At 42.2% G+C, this 24,285-nt stretch overlaps 1 protein-coding gene across 3 annotated transcripts in view; it reads right to left on the bottom strand.

Moving 5' to 3' along the window:
• Positions 1-24,285, bottom strand: part of LOC116449335 (contactin-3-like) — a 96,550-nt gene that overhangs the window by 36,137 nt on the left and 36,128 nt on the right. For 2 of the 3 annotated variants that reach the window (XM_032120765.1, XM_032120764.1), the window contains 3 exons: positions 12,401-12,496; positions 484-687; positions 89-191 (listed from right to left, as the gene is read on the bottom strand). In XM_032120765.1, the coding sequence (XP_031976656.1) occupies positions 89-191; positions 484-687; positions 12,401-12,496 (403 nt within the window). The remainder of the gene's footprint in view (positions 1-88; positions 192-483; positions 688-12,400; positions 12,497-24,285) is intronic. The other variant, XM_032120766.1, reaches the window with a different exon arrangement.

The raw sequence follows: 24,285 nt of genomic DNA, 5'->3' as shown, positions 1-24,285 counted from the left end.
AAAACACCAGAACAACTGCCAGAAGCCCACATCTCTCGTACAGGTGAACCCTAAGGTGCTTCCATTTTCAATGAGGATGAAAACTTACTTTCCTAGGGCAAAGCATTCCAGCTTCACAGTGGAGCCTTTGGCTGCAGGGAGCGTCTCAGGGAACTGAACCTCTATTTTGGGCTCGTATTCTCCCATCACACCTATGGGACACAATTGAGAAGGTCAATTTTTGAAGGTGATGAAGGCTTTTTTTCCCCTCTCTTTCGCAATTCAAAATCAAGTTTATTTCTCTCACGCTCCACTTATGAAGAGGAGCACAGTGAAATCAGGGACAGAGTTGGGAGGGGAGCACACAACAGAGTTTATCTTTGTAGAAAGCAACCAGTGTTTGGACAAAACACGAGAATTTATGGTGCAAGAGCCAAAAACGCTGAGTGACGCCTGGAATTATCCCTGACTCCCGGTGTTTCCCTGACTCCAGGGCGGCCGTACCATCCGTGCGCAGCACCAGGGGCGTGGGGGAGCCCAGCACGTGGCTGTTGGTGGCCGTGCTGGTCACCACACAGGTGTAGTTGCCCACATCTGATGGCTCCACCTTGGCTATGTACAGGTGTCCCGTCTCCTGGGACACGAAGCGCCGGCTGTCCTCCTGCACAAACGATGGATACTCATTGAAGATCCAAGCAAACGACAAGTCTGGGTTGGGAAAAAAAGCACAAGCAATGGGGTTTTGTTCAGCTTTTTTTTTTTCTTCAAAGATCAGGTCATTACTGTATTTTCCAGCACTGCATTATAATACCATACTTCATTGTGTAACAGAGCCAATGACTGAGAAAAACAGATTTTAAAGAGTACCAGAAATTAGCAACCCCCCCCCCATTTTTTTCACCAAATCCTCATCTCCTCCAGGAGAAAAAAAAAAGTGAAAGAAATCCAGATTTTAGGTGTTTTGTTTAAATCTCTCTTTTTTTTTTTTAATCCCTGACATTTAATATGCAAGGAAATAGGAGCAGACAGCAAAAGCAAGACCAAACTTTGCTAAAACGGAAAGATTATTCACTCAGTAGCTACTTAACTGCTCAGCCAGATGCTTAGCAGGTAGAAACAGGACAGGAGTATCCACGTGATAAGAATGTCAGAAGAAGCCTAAATTCCCAGTAGGGCTCATCACACAGTAGAACTACTATTTCATTAAAAAATCCATAAAAAAATTTCTGTAAGGTATGGGAAAGTAGCCCTCGCTACCATTCATTAGGATTATTTGAAAGGAAAAAAAAAACCAACCCATCCCTCAAAAAATAAACTAGGAGATTTGGCAAAAAATCCACTAAATGTGTTTTGTTTTCTGAGCATCACTGCGAGCTCTGCGTCCAATTTTAATTGGCAAAAGCCCCTTCCTGTGTGAGGCCACGTGTTTGTCTCACTCATTTCCTACAGGATCAAAGGAAATACATTTTTAATGGTGTTCCAGGCAAGGAATAATTTTTCACCCACGTGCCACTTATACAGAGATTACAGCTTCTGGAAGCGCTAATTAGCGACGATTACAGCTTGATTGACCTCTCTTTGCGTTCCAGTGTCTGCAGCACTGGCGCTGCCCCCACGAAATGGAGATCAACCCTTCCTGCCCAGCTCTAATTTGAAGGTGCCCAAATTCAGGTGTATCATGAAATGGAAAGGTGACACCTCCTGAACCCTCGACATCTCCCGAGGCTGCCAAAGCCAACAGGACAATTTAACACAAGGTAAGAGACTGTGCAGGTGAGAAAAACACTCAGTAAATGAAATTATTAAATTTATGGGCTGCCTAATGCAAAAAGGGCATCAAATGAAACGGCTGATCATTAAACTGCTTTTAATTTTCTTCTATCAATATTTAAACCTCTTTCATTAAGATAATTTTGCAGCAGTGGCGTGTGCCAGCCATTAACAGGCTCAGGACTCTGCTCAGGAGTTGAACTTCTATCATATTTAGTAATATTTATTGTCAGAAACAGACAGAACCATAAGGAGGAAAAGACCTTTAAGACCATCACCCCTGTGGACCTGCAGCATCTCCTCAGGAGCAATGATGGCTTTCACCCTAATTCCTTCCTCCAGAACTCGAGAAGTGCAATTAATTTATGGAAAAGAAGGCCAGGAAAGATTTGCCAGGAAACAGTGGGGGAATTATTGCAGTGGGAAGCACTAAATCATTTTAAAAAAAGCAAAAAGAGAGTACACCTGAGGAGTTTGAAAGGCACTACAGCCTCTTAGAGAGTGAGGAGTGTATGGTCTTTCTACATGGGAAGGGCTAGAAAAGAGAGGAGAACTCTTTCTGCAGAAGAACTGGGTGGAGAGAGTGATCACAGGGCTGAGGGAGAGGCTGCACACCAAGTTAGGTACCAAAAATACCCATTTTCAGCTCTACACCAAACCCAGACACCCACAAGACACAGCAGTGGGTGACACCAGGCTGTACTGGTTCTGATACTTATTGAGCTACTCGTGTTTCCTTGCTCAAAATATTATTTTATGCTTAAAAAACCCGAGAAAATAAAAAGAAAAAACACGTCCAAAACAGTGCAAGGGGATGGAGAGATCTGGAAAATAAGCAGCTGCATTTCATTCCTATGATATCAGGTTAAGCCAAGAGCAAACCCACTGAAATCAGTCCCTGGGATGATGGAAGCCATGCAAAGCATATTCCAGTTTAATTGGATCCTCCAACAGCCTATGAATAAACACTCCTGGGAACCCAATTCCCCATTCAACACATATTTTCACTGACTCTTGAGAAAGACCAGGGTCCTTCTTTCCCTGTGCCCCACCACCACTACCTCATTTTGTATTTATTTTCCTTTATGAAATTGTATTCTTATTTTCCAAAGTAAAAAAAAAAAAGAAACCGATCATATTAAACAACTTGTGGTGTGATTTATTATGTTTACACCATTTGCCTGTTGCTGATCTTAGGGCACCTCCAGGGACACAAACTCACTCCCTTTCTGTCAATTACAAGTTTTCAGTTGATTTTCTGCTATAAATGGAAGTAATATGTCTCTCCTGGGCTTCCTCCGAGTTCTAAGCCTTTGCTTTCCAATGCATTTTTTCCTTATTTGGCGACCATACGTGGATAAGGTATTGGAAATTACAGTTATTACTCAATTTTTATTTGTTTACTACGTCTTGGTTGGCAGCTTCTCTTTATTTTGCATTATTTGATTATTATTTACTGTGCAGTCTCCAACACACTCAGCATGTTCACACTGTTGCAGGCCTTTTGTGCACCTAGGTGCTCAATTAAAAAATGCTTGTAAAATCACCTGCCATTTTTAAACCTGAATTCTTTACGAAGTTCAATGATTAAACCACCGTGGCCTTTGAGGTTTACCAGGGTCATTTCCTGCCATTTACGAACCTTAAAAAACCCCAAATTACTGTTGCTAAAGGAACATAATGGGGTAAACCCCACACATTTATTGGTTTTTAACTATGTTCAAAGCCAAGCCTTAAGTTCATGCACATCCTTTTGAAAATAAGGCTTTAAATTGTATTACATATTTCTTTTAAGGGAGATTGCAACACATGACTGGGAATCACTAACAGAACCAGGGTGATCTTACTTCTTGTAAACAGAATCTAAGTGACAACAGCAGTGGGGGAAATCCAAAATCATAATTAAATTCAGGAAGTTCTGCGGTAAAAAAAGGCACATAGACCTATGATCGAAAGGAGAAGGACAATTCATAAAGTTCATTTTATCCATTATTTGCATAAATAATGTCAGCTCTTGCTCCTTGTCTTCTGGGCCATCACTGCTCTACAGCTGCTTAACACTTACCTGCCAGCCCCATAATTCACACTTAAATAAGACTTCTAAAATAGCCACAAGTAAGTGATGTGAGCAATATTCTTCTGAAGCAGATTGAAAACTGACTGGATTTGAATTAGCCAAGTGGGTGTTTCCATAAATAAACCTGGTAGTAAATGAAAATTCCTGATTTGGGGGTGCACAGAACTGACTAAACAATACTTAGAGGTTAAAAAAAAAAATCCCAAAAATCCAAAAAACCAACCAAACAGAAAAAAACAACCACCAAAACATAAAGAAGTTTCATGCCAATCACTGATGCCCAAATCCTAATTATTTCATGCACTTCTCCAGTTCTGATTTCACAATACTCTGTAGCAGAGACACAAGGGGAAGCTGAAATATCCTGGTATTTTGTGTCTCCAATTGGCTCTCTGCCGATCCCACAGGATGGCACGTGGCTCCTGGAAAACCGTTTGCAAGAAAGCAATCAGGCAGAATTTAGCAATGACAGAAACTGCAATTAAAACACGGAAATTTGCAGCAAACAGCTCTTCTGAATGATCTACCTCAGAGTTAAAAATAATGGAAAAGTAACACTGATTTTGAGAGGATAATAACAGACTCCATAACTAAGGCAGAAACCAATTAGTTCATGATTTGGCCCAATTTCAGCTCAAACTGTGATGAAATGGCAGAAAAGGGAGCAAAGTCTCTTGTTTGTGGATGAGCATCACTCGGGAGGGAGGAGCTCTGAGAGCTCACCCTGAGCATTCAGGTTGGGTTTTGTGGGACAGCCACCCACAAAAATGTTCATTTATCTCCACTGCTACAGCTCTGCACAGGGACCTCCGGGGAAGGGCAAACAAACTACTCAGAAGTAGGAAATTACTTAATGAGGTAAAAGTGTGTTAAGGTTGCAGAGGATGCTCTTGGGTGCAAACTGTCCTCACCTCCCTGAAGGAAAATCCTTGCATTACACTGATGTGGGATTGAGATACTGGAATGTGAGTGCCCCCAGGAGTATAATTGGTTTTATTTTACGTAAATTACCTTCAAACTTCTCTTTAATACTTCTCCTTTCTTATTTGGGCCAACTTTCCTGCCCTTAGTTCACCCTGTCCTCCCCTGGGCAAGCCCCCACCACCAGCTGCTCTTGGTAATCCTTTCTCTGTGCCATAAAACAAGTAACGTCTCCCTCATTTCCTCTGGTAAACATTCAAGGTTGCTTTCCAAATAAAAATCTTCTGCACCGGAGGCATAAGACAGGGTGTTTATGTGCTCCCAAAATGTATGTGGAAACTGGAGCTTAAAACGTCACGAGGTGCCACTGTCAGGAATGGCACCATTTGGGCAATGAAAAAACAGTTCAGAATTTCATCTGAGATAAATTGTACGTAACTTCAAGGGTTTAGGGTCTATTCTTGCACACATGCAATGCCCAGAAGCTAAAAACTATCCTAGGTATGTCCAGCTGGGAAAACCAAACCAAACCAATGCTCGCAACTGTGCATTTCCCAGGGGGGTCTTGGAATGTTGGCATTCAAGTAATTCTAGCACTGATAATGAAAGTCTTTAGCTGCAACCACACTTCAGAGAACAAACTGTGGGTTGGTAGTTTACTTTTGGTTAATGTCCTCTATATAAAAAGAATGACAATTACAAAACCTATCTACAGCAGGGCTTGAATTGTGGCCTCCAGGAGTAAGGTGACGCAGTGATGATCTGGTTAAAATAGGTGCAGCATTTTCCCAACCACTGAAATTTCACCTGAACTCCGCAGAATAACTCTTCTGGCTGAATTTGTTTATACAAAATGTAAATTGCAGGATGGGAATACAGGTCCCAAGAGTGACTTCCCAAGTGAAGAACGTATCCCAAGAAATTAATTTTATTCCACAGTATAACGGCAACACTCTGACTTGAAACTAATGTATAACATTAATTGTTTTGGCATAAAAGGTGAATTATTTTATGGCTAAAATATACCAGATCAATTTTCAGCCTGCTGTGCAGGTAACCAGGCATGCAACTTCTGTGTATGGAACAGCCCAGAACAATGAGAGCAGCTTGAGACACACACACAGTATCTTGCAATTTCAATCTACTCATTTAATGAGAATATTGAAATGTTTCAGCTGAAGTTGCAAGGTTCCTACTTCAGGCTAAAACCTAATTTTCATTTTTAAATGGAATAGGGTAAGAGTCCACTCGTTTTTCTGATTTTGGAATGAGCTTCAGTTTGATGTAAAAACAGATGCAATTCTTCAAACGTGGTAAATTGTACTTTCCTCTCCTGTCCCCCAGCCTACAGCACAGCCACAGAACTGGCCAAGAGGTGACTGCACACACAGATCTGTCACCTGTGCTCAGGTGCCACAGGGATGTCAAACAGCCCTAAAGGTCACCTGTTCCCTACACTTAATAACTGGTGGAGCTTTTCCAAGCCCTTAGAGCAGCGTCAAAAGCAACGCTCACCACAGTACTTAAAGCACCCACATTTCTAAGCTCATCCCTGGGAAGCAGATGTTCCAGACTGGCAGCTGATCTCTTTATTAACACCAAACCCTCTCATGGTAAGTCCAACTCCACCGAGCACATTCCCTGGAGAAGGGCTCAGCACGTGGCCCTGCCTGCTGGAAAGGGACCATTAGCCAGGGGCAGCTTTCACACTGAACACAACCTTTTAATAGCAAACTGCTCCTCAGCTGGCAGGTTAAATGTTCCTTGGTGCTCCCAAGGAAGCCCAGATGTTAATGAGAGTCTGACAAAAAGGCTCTGCTGCAGCTGGGTTCCAGTGCTGAATAAAAAACTCCATTTCGCTTCCCCTGGAGCCGTGCGGGAGGGGGATGGGTTCGTCCCTCTTTATCACATTTCTGCACTAATTGCTCCAGACTTGCTGTGTCATTCCAAGTGTCCTGGCTCTCAGCACACTGTTCCCACTCTGGAAGTAGGCAGAAAAGTAAGAAAGTGCTTTAGGAAGCAATATGTAAATACATCCCCATTAGCCATATCCACTGCAAGTGACAAATTGTTCTTTTAATCACCTCCCTAGAACTTTACATTTAATTGCTGAGAGCATTTCCAGAACTCTGTTGTGCTTTTTCAATTGCTGGAAGTATTTTAAATTGCTTCCTGCCTATAATAATTTTGAGGCTAAAAAGGTGATAGTTTAGTTTATTGCTGAACTAAAATAAATCTGATTTCTTGTGAATGTTAAATATTAAGCACATAAACGAAGGGAAAGTAATGGAAATACCCAGGAGTCAATTTTCCAAGTAAAGCACCGATATTTATACATGGAAGCAGTAATTAGTGACACTTTCATTTGGTACTCTTGCACTCTTTTAGGAGCAGGTACATGATAAGTCCTTGTGAAAAACAAAAATTCCTTTCAGCACTCTTGTTCCGAGTGCTGGGATCAGCTGGGATTGTGTGCTGGGACTGCAGCCATCTCCCTCCTGCCTCTTCCTAATCAATTATCTTGTTTCCAGAGAAAAAACCCAAATATTTTAGTAGGGAAGATAATAAAGAGCGGGAGGAGAAATACCCCACAGTCACAACTTAGGGACAAAAAGAAACTTGGTGGAGAGCCAAATGCAGTTATTTTCTCAAATTTCCTCCTCTTTCCCCCAAGGCATAACTGAGATACCTGGGACTGGGTAAGTGAAAAGGTTCAACCTGAATTTTTTTTCTTGCAATTTGGTTCTTCCTGATCTACCTCTTCCCTTCTTTCCATCCCCCCCCCCCATTCTTCCAAGAGATACCCCACAACAGAACATGGAGTTAAAGAGTTCTGTCAGATTTTGGGGTAAGAAACTGCTGAAAGCTTCTTAGGTCAGTTATACACTTCCATGTCAGCTTAAAAACATCCACTATGAAGTAACTGAAGATGATGCACAAATATATAAGTAAGATATATTAATTTCAGCCTGGATTACCTCAGCCTGGAACAAAGCTTTATCAAAAGAAAAAAGTGCTTCAGAAAGGCTGCATCTGACAAAGTGCATAGCAGAGTGTCTCTGCAGCACTGGTTTGGTACTGGTGGTGAAAATAATGCTCTGGCAGATAGAAATCACTGGAAAATCCAGCTGGGAACATGTATTATTTTCCCTCATATGGACAAATGTAAGCGTCTCTCAGGTACCATTTGATTTCAAACTGTCAGCTGAAATTTGTGCAGATGACGATGATGACACCAGCAGGACTATTGAAAAATATGTTTTTAAATAAAAATGCCATTTCTCCTTGGCAGACTGAAACAGCTCAAGAACACTATGGAACCATTTTTAAGGCCATTGCTCTTCCAATATTCAAGGTACCACTCTTCTTAAAATACATTTGTGTGCAAAAACCTCTGCAAGCGTGATTTATTGCTCAGGCCCAGATGTGTGTCATCCACAACCTGCAAGAAAAGCAGAAAGCAAAGGTGCAAACCCAGGGTGGTTTTCACCTCCTGAAAGGGGAGTTTAGATGGGATATTAGGAAGAAATTCTTTACTTAGGGTGGGCAGGCCCTGGCACAGGGTGCCCAGAGCAGCTGTGGCTGCTCCATCCCTGGCAGTGCCCAAGGCCAGGCTGGCTGGGGCTTGGAGCAGCCTGGGACAGTGGAAGGTGTCCCTGCCCATGGCTGGGGGTGGGATGAGATCCTTTAAGGTCTCTTCCAACCCAAGCCTTTCCACACCACACTGATGTGCAGTAGGAAAGAAATCATCACATTCTGGAGTTCCAACTGTTTAACTTTGCTTTGCTTTAAAGGCATGAAATGTTTCCAAAGCCAAAGATGTAAAATTTATTTAACTTATAGTTAAATTAAAAAAAACAATGAAAAACAGCACATTGCTATTCAAGAGTTCCAGAAGAGAAGCAATCAGAGCATCCAGATATTTCTGGCATCTGAGACTCTTCCCATGCCATATTATTCATGAAGGAGAGCCCTGCTGGAACTTGCAGGTCTCCGAACGGCAATACAAGAGACATGAGCAAAAATTTGCAAGTCTAAACACTCGTTTGGAACAGACATGACATTATTCAGTGAAGGATTTGTCACAGCAAACACTGAGCAATAAATTGGGATCTATTTTTCCATGATCTAATATTATTTCCTATCAGCATGTCACAACTCTGACACAATATGCTGCGAGCTGAATTGATCCCTGTCCTTCAAATCCAGTCTCACTTATGGATTAAGCCCACATTTATCAGGGAATGATATGAAGAGGGAGGACATGTTCTTGCTGCATTTTCCATGTGGGAACATCCCTGCCATATTGCATGAAACAGGAACACGGAGCACACAAGGCTAATTAGGAATTTAAGACAAGCAGAATTTCCTTGCAATTTCCAACCGACAGCTCGTCAGCTCCACAGAATTCCTGTTATTTATTTAAGTTCTCCTGGGTTATGGTCACATTCCCCATGGGAATAACGCAGCAGGAAGTACAGCAATGTAAAACTAATGTCGAGTTTTTCCAGGCAAACCAAAATTTGTTGAAATGTTCAAATAACCATCAAGCAAATCTTCACTTGTACCATTACAAGCCATCCTTTTCTCTGTATATAAAGCAGCTTTAAACCACTCCAGATAACACAAAAGGACTATGCCTCATTGCCTCCTCCTCTCTCGAAGAGCAGAAATACCTCATAAATCCAAAATCAATGCCAGATGAGGAAAACTGGCTGTACTAAACAAATATAAATCCCAATATATAGAAACAGAAATAACAGCTGAAGACAAGCTACACAATAATCACAGTACAGTACAGTAGTAACAGGAGGTAAAACCCTACAGGAACTTGCAGATTTGCTTTACTGAGGGCTTTGTCACTTGTTAGATACCAATTCTGGAACAAAATCAATAGCAGAGAAAAATCATTTTTAGATCTCCATATGTCTAGCCTTTTCCATTCTTGGCAGAATGGGCAAAAATTAGCATCACATGAATGTTTTTTAACCAGCTGCACATCAACTGTGTCCAACATTAAGTTTTGGGTATTGAACTGTTTGTTGGATTGACAGCCCTTTAAAACCCTTAAAGATGCAACAGTAACACAGTAAAAAGTCAAAATATCTGTAGAGATTTCAGTGCAATTTAAAGGTTGTAACAACTGGAGAAGTAGCAGACCCACATAAATCCATTTTTGATGTTATTTTACCTTTTGAGTATGTGGGTCAGATGATTTACTGGTTTTTTGTGGCAAAAAAGTGGGATTTTAACAGACTAGATGGGATATTAGGATGAAATTCTTTATCATGAGGGTGGGGAGGCCCTGGCACAGGGTGCCCAGAGAAGGTTAACAAGTTCCCTGCCACAGAATTAAAAGATCCAGAAGCATGGCCATGCAGAACGATGACAGATGACCATCTTAATTATCCAAACATCACTGCTCAATTATGATACAACTTGGAATATCTGACATAAAACCAGGCTGGATCAGAAAAATATTTGGGGGAAGGAATGTCTTCACGCTCAAAGCCGGTCATTTACCAAATCTTCATTCAGTAAATCCCAACCAGGGCTGCTTGGAAAGGGAATGTCAAAGGGGAAATGTGCTAGCTCTAAATAAAGTATTGGAGTGGTTTGTGATTCGTAAATGGAGTTCTATTGTTGGTTTAAATGCTGGATGTGCACACCCCCATGGAGCTGGAACTGCACACTCCGAAAGGACAAAACCACTGCTAACTGCACGAATAATTTGCTCCCTGTTGAAAAGGGACATTCATATGACTTATGTAAATATCTGTGCCTAAGATACGCAAGGAAAAAAATATGATAAATTGTAGAAGGGAAGCAATTTTCTTTTTCCACACTAAGAACTTTGGGGATGAACACTGGTGTCTATTGTAACTGGAATGCTGTACAGGGAGGAATAATCACTATTTAATCAAGTCTCTTCTTGCAAACTCCTTACAGAGAATGCAAGAAATAAGTGCAATTAAGTTAGCCAGATCTTAGAAACTGCACAACATGCCAGAAAACAAAAGCAGAGTATTTTGGGGGCTAGAGGGGGAGAGGAAACAAGCTGGTGGAGAAGGCTTTTAGAATTAGCAGTGTGTGGAATTGTTAGCTCAGCGCGATAAATACAGAATCAAAGTTAAAAAAAAAAGTCAGATCACTGATCTGGAAAGGGCTGAACATCCCTCAGGCCAGGTCAGCTGTTCCTAAACCATCCCTGCTCTTCCTAACAAACTATTTCTGCTTTCTGGCTGGATGTTTTATCCCAGACTTCCTGCCCTGCATCCTGCCCTGTCAGACCCAGGGGACCGGCATGTTTGATGTCACCCTGCTACAGCTTTATTTCAGGGAAGAAAGGAGGAGAGGGATTTTTTTCCACCTTGCTCCATGTGTCCTGAAAACTTTAACAGTTAATCCTCCAACTCTCAGACAAAGCCAAGGATCTGAAATGATTCTGGTACCAGTTCTCAATTCCATTTGGTAATTCTGGGAGCGCTCAGCTCTGGTTTTTGCATGAACCACAATTAGTGTGGGTGTGTCAATCACCTCCCATCTGCTGCCTGCAAAAGGAATTCTCACCTCTTCCAACCACTGTTCTCAGCAACACGAGCATGTTTGGCATCACCTCCTGTTCCACACCTCAAACTTAAACCTTGCCTGAGTCAGGCAGAGCTGTCTCAGCTTGGCCATCACCTCTGGGTGTAAACCCACACACAGGACACAGCTGTAAGAACAGCTGGGGGAGATGCAGACTTTGGGCTGCATCTAGAAGCAAAATTTAATCATTCTAATTCTTACAGATAGCTGGGAGAATGACCCATTTTCTCAGATGCTGAAAGACAAAGCTGTTGTAAGGCTATAAAGATGATTTAAGAGTATGTATCAGTTTAGAGGGAAAAAAATTCTGCAAGCTCAGACAGTCGTAAAATTGCCACTTTATGGCTGTGTCTGCTTGGACTCTGCCAAATTTATGAGGCCACAATACCTATATTATTGAATATAATGTCTAGCTTCTACTACCTTGTCTTTGCAATCAAATCTAATGTTTAACATCACAGCCCTTCAATAATGGCACTCCATATCAATTACAAACAATAAAACCAGTTCCTTTCAAATATGACTTGAGGCTCAATAGCAATTAGTCAAAGGCTGAAGATGCAGAATGTGGGATGAAATGTACTTGCAACTTGTAGTCCACCAAGAATCCATCTATCCACTTTTCTCATCCCCTCAGTACAGCAGTGGTTTAAATTACACAGCATCATTCCATCACATCACAGAACGTCTTGACTGCAAGAACACGGGCAGACACCAGCACTGCTAAAGACAACAATCTCCTCTCTGCAATTGTCTGCTCACAGGGAGAACTGGATTCACTGAGGCTCAGCAGTTGTGAAATTGGGCAGAATCTAACTCCAGAAGATACTCCATTAATTACAGGAAATACCATAAAAATCAGACACATTAAGTGCACAGAAATTCCTAGGAACTAGAAAGGCAATTTAAGATAAAAGTAAATCCTCTTAAATACTTCCCTCCCCCTCCTCTGTTTTTGGTTCCTTTCTCCTTTCAGTTACTTCAGAACCCAGATTTCACTCTTGCTCCACCCTTTGGCATTTCCAGGGACCTTGCCCAGCCCCATCAGCCCCGAGGGTCCCTTACCTCCTGCCCGGGGGGGAGTCCCACAGAGCAGCACGACCCCCTGGCCCTCCCGCACCGACACCGCGCTCCTCATCTTCATCCTGGAGTTCTCCCCATCTGCGAGGGAAACAGAGGTGAGCTGGGTATCAGCAAACAGGGAACATCAACAGGACACTCACATTCTCAAATGCCCATCTCTTAGCATGCAACCAAACCCAGCAAGTTCAGTGCAGCGGCTGCAGTAGAAAAGGCTGCTCAGCACGAGGGAGAATGACAGAATCAGGGCTGAAGGGAACTAATCTGCAGCGAGATAACTGAACAGATCCCATGGCTAATTTTGTTCTTATGCCTGGCTTCTGCTACCCTGATTTTGATACCCAAAAAGGAGCCAATGAGCGGGACTTAAAAATAGGTCCTGAAGCCACTGTTTCGCTGGAAATTAAGGTTATGATGAAAATAGCATCAAGATCCTCCTGAGCTCCCCTACCCAACTGTAAAATAACATTAATAACAACTATTCAGAAAACAGACATGGATCTTTCCAACGGGAAAGGAACCTTCTCCTGCAGGAGAATCCCCTGGAACATCCCTAAGCCACGGCTTTGCACCTCAGTGTCCTGACCCGGTGCTCTGCTCTTGACTTTGGGATTATTTTAAGCTGTGTAAGGAATCACAGGATACCCTGAGTTGGAAGGGATCCACAAAGATTATGGAGTCCATCTCTGGCCTTGCACAGGATACCCCAAAAATCACACACAGCATTGTCCAGACACTTCTTGGGGGGGGAAAAAATGCTTCAGAGTATCCATAAATGCAAATATTTTATCATAAATTTATACTGGCTTTCCCTCTAGCTGGTGAGTCAAGACCCAAGAAAACAGAGCCTCATTACACCCTTAAACTAAGCTAAAAATAACATGCCATACAAACCAAGATCGAATTCCTACACTAACAAAGGCTTTTCTATAAATAAACCACATATTTTCCCATAACAGAACAGAAGGCAATTTAAAAAAACACCCCATATTTGTTTATAACCTTGTATAGGACACTAAACTGAGGCAGTCTTTAAATAAGGCTGTCTTTTATAACCAAGCATCATAGGAGTAGTGAGTTGACCAACACTAGCTATTTCCCCAAAATATAGCATTTTTTGTTACTGCAAAGCAACAGTTGTTACAGTGAGAACACAGAGTAAGAGCCATTAGAATTTCAATGCTTCCTTTAAAAAAATGCTGCAGTAAGAGCGTGTTGTACAATCCTTGGTTAGTGCACACGAAGTTCACAGGAATGTTTCTTAGAAGGGCTGTTTTCAGCTTTCCAAGTGAATTTCCACGCAGGTGTCCTCAGAATAAACTCAGATCCTTTTGCTGGACATGATGTAGAAGTCACACACAACCACAGCCAAACTGATTTCACTCCAAGGTCAAAACAACACAGCCTTAAATTATTATTTCAGGCCTTTAAAGCATCTTACTCTTTCCACCAGAACATTATACATTCACCAGCTGCCCCAACACCATTCCCCAGAGCCATGGAAGGAAAAACCAGCAGCTGACAGCACCTCAGAGAACACACACTGCTCTGTTTCAGGATGAATCACCAAAAGAATTAGTATTTTACATATAGAATTAATTTAGACCACATTTTGCCCTCTTACATCACAACCATCACAACCTTAAATTTTAAGTAATACAATTTCCATAATTGAAATTGGTTTTTAAGCCCATGTGTTCATTTACTGCAACTGAAGACCTTCAGAACCTTCCTTGTCTTTGTATTGTCCAAGAAATTGTTTGGGCAGGATGGGATTGGGCCGCGAGCACCTTGGGAAGGGATGTGGGGACACGCTGAAGGATTGGGAAGGCACATCCCCATCATCCCAGAGGTACCTGGTGAGGACACACCACAGCTCTGCAATGTTGTAAAAATTGAAATTATTAATCCCTGATTGCAAGTGAAGACTGTCGTCACAGAAAAGCAGCTTTTGGGGAAACAGGAAGCAACGCAAACCCATCTGAAAATGGAGAATATGAGCCATGCTACAATAAAAGAATCATTTTTCACAAATGAGCAGGAAGCTCCCCACCCCCTTCTAGAGCAGCTCAAGGACCAGACTCATCACACAGATGCAACGTACCATCATTCAATTTCTCTGTAAACTTCTATATTCTCTTTACACAGTGTCTGGCACGGCTTTGAACACAATGAGAAATCAACATGCAAAACAGGAGCAGGATTCTTTATTAGCATTACACAAGTAAGTCCCAATCTCTGACCTTGGAGAGCACTGGCTGCTTATAAACAAAATGCTGCTCTGATTTTCAGGTGTTTCTGCAGCATATTCAGAGGACTGAAGGTCAAAGCCAGGCATGTTTGGAAGTGTATCAAGAGCGATTGTTTATCCTTGGGCTTCTTTGTCAGGTTTTTTTAATAAAGCCACAATTCCAAGCACAATAACACCAGGGAGCAGAGCTGTATCTTCTAACAAAACTAGTTATTACATGAACTCATTGGGAAGGGACATTAAGTCCTCTGAAAACTGACAGGGTAAATAAAATACCTTAAAAGGTGGACTAATAATGGCAAAGCTTGTTTATTTGTACAGCTTGAACTGTATCCCTGAAATCAGAGGCTCTTATCCTGCTGAAATGTCTCAATAGATAAAACATAACTGGAAACAAAGACCAGAGATCAGGACAGAAGATGGTTTTGAGGAGCGGCGAGTCAGACCAGGACTCGTTTTTCAGCACCCATGGGATGACAATATCCCATTGTTCAGTGAAAGAAAAGGGCAGAAACACAAAGTATTTCTGCATTTTATCTGCTGGACTAAACACTGGCTTATTCATCGTCAGATTTTTAAAACTCTCTCAAACTGGTCACCAAACTGGAGTGCTTTCATTAGTTTCTCTTGCCTTAATCTTTTCACCTCTTCCTTGTATTTATTACCCCTCACTTCTAATCTCCTTTCATCTGAAATGCAAGGATTCATGGACAAAATGAACACCTTAATTACTTAACCCTACCAGGCAAAGGCTCTAATCCTGCCACTGCAAATATTTTGGTAAGAGTGTTACAAAAATCCTAACTACAAGGGGAAAAAAAATCCAACATAAAAACCAATCTAGAACTGTAATTTGCAAATTAAATGCTTTTATTGCCTTTTTATAGTTTGCCATATAGAAGAACATTTAAAATTAGCAACTAAGGCTTTCTGATTCCTGAAACAGCATTTTCTTCTCCTTTCCCCTGCTAATACATGTATTTGCCTCATTGCTTTAGTACCAAGTACATAAAGTTGATACAACTGAAATACACGTGCCATGGCAATAAAATGGAGAAAAAACCCCACAATTCAGCTTTGTTGAAAGGTCTTTAATTCTGCCCAAAGTGAGAATTAACACGACAAGTTCCTGCCCATAGAAACAACGATATGAAAACTGCATATTCCACTGGCTTCTCTCCTGTTTAATAAGCCAAGTTTTCAGTCTCAAGCACTGAGACTTGAAGTTGTGAGAAAGATTCCAAGATGTGCAGTGACAGTGATGTGAGTATGAAACCTGGAACAGCTGCTCTGTGCATCAGGAACAGCAACATTTAAACACTCCTGTGATACCCAGGACAATTAAAAGACATGGATTTGTGGATTCATGAGGGGAAAACATGACCTGAAGCACCTCTGTAAGGTAAAACAGATTGAAAACAGTGACATTTTTATAAAAGAACAAATGAACTCATCTGCAGAGCGTGCTGAGCACATTCACTGCCAGCACCTTCCAGATGTTTCTGGTTGCTGTGATCTCGTCTGTTTAAGAAGGGATGGGGCAAGATCACACCAAATACTACAGCCATGCTTTGAAAAGACACAGAACATCACGCCGTGAAAAATTCAGAGAATTTCTGATGACAAAGCTGCTCCACACGCACAACTGCTGGCTTGTGGCAATGCTGAGTTATGTCGTATTTTGTCAAACCTGTGTGATCTTTCACTCCCAGACACAAATTTTGTACAAAGGAACTTCATAGGATTTGCAGACACTGCTAGAAAATTACACCAAATCCTCTTTATTGTTTTTAGGTAACACACAGAACACATTCACTGTGAGAGGAGCAGGATTCAGTTTTCCAACTGATTTTTTTTTAAATTCAGGTTTCCAACTCCAAGTCTAGCATCACCCAAGCATCTTATTCCACTTATATCAATTGCTCCTTATTGTCAACACATGTTTATTAGCAATTCTACCGTGTTTTGAAAACCACAGAACAAGGATTCAAGCTCTACAAACATAACTGTCCCTTAATAGCCACGAAAATATTTATTGTATTGCTTCATCAGACTCATTGTTATTCAAAGGAGCAGAACTTGTTAAATATACTTTAGGTATAATTCTGTATTGGTAGGATGTTCAAGTGCCTAAATGAGTCAGGCAACCAAATCTAAGCTGTTTTCTTGAGTAGGTAATTCTGAAGTGGGGACTCTGATGTCAGCCCATAATGAAGCACTAATTCACAGCCTACTCGCCCTGGTAAAAGTCACATTATTAAAAAGAACGGAAATTCCACTCTCTCAGCTCTTAAGGGCAAATAACAGCCTCAGCACGCTGTAATAGCTATGCTGGTAATAAGAACTTCTGCAGAAAACAGACTAACTCTGATTTGTTTCTTTAAAAAGAAAAAAAGAAACATCAACAACAATGCAACCCAACAAACTTCACCACCAGCCCCTAACTCACCTGTCTGCATGAGCAAACCTTCTTCCCCACCACCCTATACCCCAAAATTTGCTCTACCAAGTCATTGCTGGCATCATGACTCTTGTATTTCTTTAGACAGACACTCAAAACTGAAGGTACACTTTGCATAATTAATTCTCACCAAGATATTTGGGATACATGGCCTGTTAACCCCAACACACCACCTTGATAACACCACACCAGGGCTGCATATGAGCAAGTGAAAAACCTTCTGCTCCCATCCCAGGGCCTGGATGGAGCCTGAGAAAAATCACACTGAGGTAGGAATGAGGCACGAGACCAAAAATTATCTCTGTAATCAATTTCTGCTGGGCAGAGAGAGACGATAAAAATATTCACAGTGCAGGAGTGAACATTACTCAAAGCAGGCAAAGAGTGGGGGTGATTTGTCACTGGAGGAGAGATTCAGAGGCTGCTGGAGAACCATCTCCACGGTTTCACTTGGTTTCACAGGCTGGTGCTACAGGAAAGTCAGAGAACTCTGCAACAACCTCTACAAAATCCCTTTCTGCTGTGCTGCAGGGCTGAACTTGCCTTTTCTGGGGCAGCATTTCCCTGCAGGAAGGTCCCAGCACAGGGGGTGACACACACACTCTGCAGGATGTTTTTAAACCCTCGCTGCAGGAACAGGAGCAGCTCTGGCCCCACCACTGTCCCTCTGCACCCCAGGAGCTGTAGCATCACTTCTCCACCCAAAGATCCTCCCTGTGTCCTCAAAGCTCCAGGACAGGGCAAGCAAAACAACCTCCCACCCTCAAGGCTCATTTTACACCCAAAATGCCACTCAGACAACTTTTGAGTTTGACATATTGCCCCCACCTCTGCTCACACCAGCCCCACCAGCAGAGCCCACCTGAGCGTTGGTGCATCCACAGAAATGCTGCCAACAAAATGCAGCAAACCTCAGCGCAGAACGAGCAGGGCAGTGAGCAGACCCCGCAGGTTGTTTCCATCCCATGAAATGCTGAGTATCTCACAGGTGAGTCCTGCTGGGATGAACAGGCTGCTGGAGCCAGGTGCAGTGAACGAGCAGCCAAGAGTACCAATAAAAACATCACAAACCTTTGAAACTCTTCCCCTCCCTGAGAATCAACTTGAGGTGCAGCAAAAAATGAAACAGGAAAGAATAAAATGCTCCTATACCAATTAAAGGAGACTAATTCAAAAGCCTGTGTTACATAAACACAACTAAGAAAAGCTAAAAATAAATTGGCACAGATGTGTCAGGGTGTGGTGAACAGGAGATGCCAGCATGGGAAGAGGTAGAAGAATTTGCAATAATGAGGGGAAAGATGGACAGAGAGGGATGAGGTGATCTGTGGGCCGTGTGCGCAACGGAGGGAAGAGACCAGAGACCACAGAGGGGGGAAAAAAAAAAAAAGTGGCAAAAGAATATTAATAGCATAAAAGTTGAGTCAACAGCCCATAAGCAGGGAGTATTTTTTTTTTTTAAACACGCTCTTCACTGGCAAAAATGCACTGAAAGAACTGGGAAAAAAACCAAACCAAACCCTAACAGCACTACTAAGGAAAAGCACGTTTTGAAAGAAAAATGTTCTCCAATAGGTATTTCCAAAAATATGCCTTTCATAAATTTGTATTTCCTGGGAATTACCACTCAACTCCAGGCAAACACAGCCCTGAACAAAGCAGTTCAGGCAATTTGAGAAATATCTCAGGAGGGAAGGATGTTTGCTCAAGGAAATTATCCTATAGCCGACTTCTCAGCGGCAACACAGATTTCCCCCCCTCCCCAACACTTTCCCAAAACAAACCCCAAGAACATCCCGACAGTCTACTAAGCACCAGCCCTCGTAAGCACAAAGCAGGTTTAGTGCTGAGGAACACCAGGCTATTCACATTTTAATAGTTAAACAGATGGCTAAAGCCCTGCCAGATCTACCTCTAATTATCTGAAGGTTTGTTTATTTATTAAATATGCAGCAGTGTTCCCAAAAAGCCTTTCCTGAATAAATAAATCAATGAAAACCATCCTACAACAGCTCGGTTTTAAAGCACTGGGAACATGCTGGTGACAATGGGATTCTTTTTTCCCTGCCACTGACTTCAAGTCCTGGATGTTTCCAGAGATGCCACCTTCCACAGAGAAATGGACAGATTCTGCCCCAAGTATTACAAAATAGTTCATCACCAGAAAGGATTCCTGGGATTTGGGTAACCAGGATCTGTCATTTCCTCATCTCAGCAGGTATGGAGCACCTGGCACAGATCCCTGCTTTGACTGGGAGCACGTGGGCCAGAACAGATGTGACAGTGACAAATACCAGATACAGCAGATGGAGAAATGTCCTGCCCACAGATGTCTGAGCCCAGCTGCTCTCCACACCTACAAACCACCAACTTGTGAGTCAGCAGAGAAATCCAGTGTTCACAGGCCTTCAAAATAGTTGTGTTCTCATCAAAATGTATGGCCTTACCTGGGCTGAGCAAAATAATATGAAGTATTTTATTGTATGTGCAGCGAAACAAGGCATCCCCCCATCCATGAGCTACAACAGTGGAATAACGTGCCAAGAATAAGAGATCCAAGCTTAACCCATTGCTTACCTTGCCAGAATCACCTGTGCCATTCTCCATTCCAAAATCAGCTCGGTTTTACCTTCAGCTCCAGCTGCTGCCCAGTATTTTTAAGTGGACATGTTAAACACTGATGGACTTTTATTTTTTGTGTTTATTTTAATAATTCTCCTGTTTACTGCTTCTCAGCCTCACGTATGTTATGCCTCAACTCTTTAATAAAAGAGATACAAGGGAACCTGGAGAAGGTGACTATTTCTACATAACTGAATTCAACAACCCACTTGAAGCAAGCTGTAGAGAGGGTAAGGTGCAAGGATAGATTAATACTATAACAAAAATAGTATTTACAGAGGAATTTAGAAGAAATTAAAACTTTTAATTCTATTATTGAAGTGAGGATGAAAAAGAGGCAGAAATAAAAGTAATACATTTTCAGAGCACGTTTGCCTGGCTCATGCAGAGCAAGAACAGCTATTTCACTGTATTAACTATTCACATCACAATTTGAAGGAAGAGGTGGGCGAATTTTTGACAGAAAAAGTACCTCAGACTCAGTATCCTGAATACAGCATTTGGGACTGACATTAATTGCTCCTGTGAAGTTCAAACCTACCATTTCTGAATCAGGGATATAATGTGCTCTTCCCTGTGCTCCACTCCAACCCCAGCAGCATCTGAGTGAGCACCAGGATGTCACCACAGCAAAAAACAGGTTCTGGAAAACTGCTACAAACATTTATGACTAGAAATCTCTCGGGTTACTCACTGGTATTAGACTACATTAACAGGCTCAGAAGGACAGCAGAGATAAGAAAAATGATCTATTTCTATCCCAGCACCGTACAGCAACACTGAAGTTGTGGCTTAATGGATGTTCAGGAACACATCAAAGCAAACCAGAGGAGATTTTCCTCGCTTCCTTCACAGCAGCAAGAAGTGGCTAAAGTAGATAGTCTGAAGTTCCTTCCTGACAGACTTCAGGGAACAGGAGTGCAGTGAAAGGCATTTCTTACCCTGATGTCATTTGCAGCTGACAAGCAAAATGGGTATTTTCTGTGGCAGATAAGCCAGAAAAAATGAAAGAAACCCTGCGTTACTGTGATGTGGACAGCGGAGATGTTTAAAACAATAACGATTTACCAGGTTCACATAAAAATGCGAAAATGAAAATGACAACTTTATCTCTAGGAGACAGGCCATGGAAGAGTCCATGAGGCAGAATCATTTCTTCAGTGCTGAAGATGAAAGCCAAATGATGAAGTTCCCCAATAAAGTCACATCTCCAACCTGCGCAGAAGCACAAGCTGTTAATTAATTAATGAAAAGCAGAAAACCACTGCATAACCTAATCCAGTACTGTGCAAATATATGCATTACTCCCTCGTCCCTAATAAAATTAAAAGAACGCACTGAGGCTGCAAACTCAATTATTTTGAGGTAGAAAATGCCTTATTAAGGTTGCCTGAGACAACAAGTATTGGCAGAGGAACAAACCAAAAGCCCCCTCAGTGAGATTTCAGCACCGATGCCTGATGGTTCATACCAGAGCTTCCTGCTACTACAGCAGCCACTGTCTTGACTTACCTGGAAACCTCTTCAGTGCTGCTGAGTGTGTTTAATTGGTTTTCAAGAGCCTGAGTGCTCAGTGGAAGGTGTGAAGTTATTCTGCAGCCAGGGTGAGCTGCAGCAGGCACTGAGCTCTGGCTGAGTGCTGTCTCCGTGCTCCTGGAGGGATGTTTGGGGAAACCAGAGGAGCAGTGGCCACCTGTAGTTGCTCCAACACACAGAGCTGGATCTGTGGCCGCTGTTCCACTGATCTTTAGTTGTTCTAAACAACTTCTCACGCTTGTACTTCCCATCAGCAGCTCCCAGCAGCCTGCAAAGGCTCCTTGGTGCAGGGTGAAGGAATTCGGGAGCAGCTCCAGGAGACGCCGTGAGCAGCTCTTTGCAGGATGCTCTCTCTTGTCTGCCCATCACATCGTCACAGCACTTGATCCTGGTGGCATTTCTGAGGCAGGGCAGACCCAAAGGCTGCAGCCAGACAAACTCAAGTCAGAATGAGAACCAGAATGAACCGAGGCCAGTTGCAAAGCAGGGAAGGGCTAACACAAGGGTCACCCAGTAAAACTGTTGTGATATCCGTGAGACCAACACAGACGATCTCACAGCTCCTTCTGATCTCTCATCAGAGACAGACATGAATAACCTCTGGCACAGCTTATTTTCTCCAATCTAAGTACTGTAAGCACTACCTTTCATCCTACCAAAGTGCTTCTCCTGCCAGTGACAAGCCCTGGCTGATCAGCCCAGCCAGGGTGACAAATTCCACCTGCGGCAGTCAAGCCCAAGTTCCATTTGTGCTCTCACACATCCACTTCTGCCCCTCACAGCCTCTCTAAAACCACAACAGCCTTTTCAGGACGTGTGCTAGAGCTTCAGCCTGGTTACAAAACCTCTCTTTCAATATTAATCACTGCTCTGACCCAGATGTAATAGAGAGACATTTAAAACCCAATCAGTATAATCCCCATGCAGATAACAAATCCCATGTTTTGCTTTATGAAGGCAGGCACAATAATCGTTACACAATTAAACAAAGGGGTAAAGAGTTGACAAAATTGCATTTGGCCTGGCTCAGACTGAATTGGGATCTGATAGTGTCTGGAGAAAGAGCAGAAGACCTTTGCAAGCATGACTCAGAATAAATTAAATTCATTACACAAAGCAATGATTTGTGCTAAGAACTCACTATCTTGGATCCACTTGGTCACCGTCAACAGCGACAGATCAATGGCACTCAGGGTGTGTGGCACACAAGGACCACGCTGTGCCCACGTGCCTGGCTTTCAGCTGGGAGCCCTTTCCCAGCCTCTCCAGACACTGGGATGTGAGAAACCAATTCTACCCTTGCCAGGGAGTCAGTAAATACTAGAGTCTGGAAGGACGTTTAGGTCCCACAAGTTTAGAAACAAAGCTCCGACCTGCAATCACAAGACAAGTTGCTGTGTTTTTTGGTTTTGGGTTTTTGGTTTTTTTTTTTTTCCACTAAAGAAAGATTTATTATGAGGAAAAAAGGTTTCTTGAAGAAATAAGATAGTAATTCCACTGAATCCCCATCAGGAAAGATAGGAGAAAAATAAGGGATGGATAAGATGCAATTGGCTTAAAGAGATGTCAAAGTTACTTTTAAATGGAAGCAAAAAAGAGTTACACAAAAAGATGAAAGAGTAAGTAAGAGCAGCATGTGTTATTAAAGAGCTGAAATTACAAAATACTAAGGAGAAGAATGCTACATTTTGCTAGCCAAAGCAGCATAAAAAAATCTTCTGAAAAGAATCTGAAATAAAATCAGGAAGAGAGATGCAGTAAGAAATCAGAGGCTCAAAACCAGCTGAATGCAAAGGAGTGTTAACAACATAAGGAAACGCAAAATACTACTGTTAATATCAGATTATTAAAAATCAAAAGCATCATATCACACACTCATTTGATACCCAGGGAAGCCTCTGTCAAATCACACACAAGAGTTCAGCCAGCATATGAGAAGCTGTGGCAGTGCAGAACCAGCCTCAACACCCAATAAATCACTGGCTCATTTGATTTTTTAACTTAATTAGTGGGTAAAATAGCAATACGTACAGTGGAGGCAATCAATGCAATTCCAAGTCATTAGATGTGACAATGACAGTGAGTTCATCAAGGGAACCTGCACTCAGGGACATGATTCCTGCTGGGGCTGGAATCGATGTCCCCAGGCTCATTTCTGACCATCCTCTCTCAGCCCTCATTCCCAAAACCAGGAATCACTGTAACCACAGTCCACAAAGCACTGGCACTGCAGACATTCCCAGCAAGCTGAGGGGGTGGCTGGGGGTTTTCTGAAATGGTACCACTTGTGAAAGACAAATGGCTGTGGACAGAACACTGGTTCACACTTAAGCTGATTGCCACACATCATTAGTATTTAAACATGGCTTAGCTCGTTTTGGGTAAAGAGGTTTTGATTCGGTTATTTCCATTTCAGAAAACCATCTGCATAACATTTTTGTAAAAAAGCTGTAGAAATAAAAAGTGCTAAGAAAACAACTGAAGGCATTTGAAACACAAGTGGTAAGGAGAGCTTCTACCCAACCGGTGAGTCCATCTTCCCAGTCCATCCCCAAAAGCCAGTCCAAACAGATTATCCAGGAGCACTCTATTTTTTTTTTTTTTTTTTTTTTTTTGCTCTTCTTGCAAGCAAGAGAGCAAAAAGAAAACACAGGGATCATCTGAGCACATTAACCTCCCTGGAAGAGAAGGGAATGAGACAAGATCTTTAGAGAATTGCATTCTGTCTGCCTCCGCAGTAACGGCATTACACTTGAATGAAAGCAAAATTATGTGGAAGACTGTTAGTTTACTGAGGGGTCAAAGAGATGACAGCTGTGGCAGGAGGAGGCAAACCTTTAATATGCCATGATGGACCAATGTGCACATCCTTCAGTGGATGAATAAATGTGGCTGAACAAGAGATTACACCTGAGCAAGCAACAGCATAGATTAATAAATTCAGCATCAGACCATTCAACAACAGAGGCTGCAGGAGTGGAAAAAAAAAAGCAACTCCGG

The sequence above is a fragment of the Corvus moneduloides genome, chromosome 11 (genome assembly GCF_009650955.1).
Source record: "Corvus moneduloides isolate bCorMon1 chromosome 11, bCorMon1.pri, whole genome shotgun sequence".
Lineage (NCBI taxonomy): Eukaryota > Metazoa > Chordata > Aves > Passeriformes > Corvidae > Corvus > Corvus moneduloides.
Note: the sequence above shows the minus strand (reverse complement) of the source record. Positions and strands in the feature narration are given on the sequence as shown.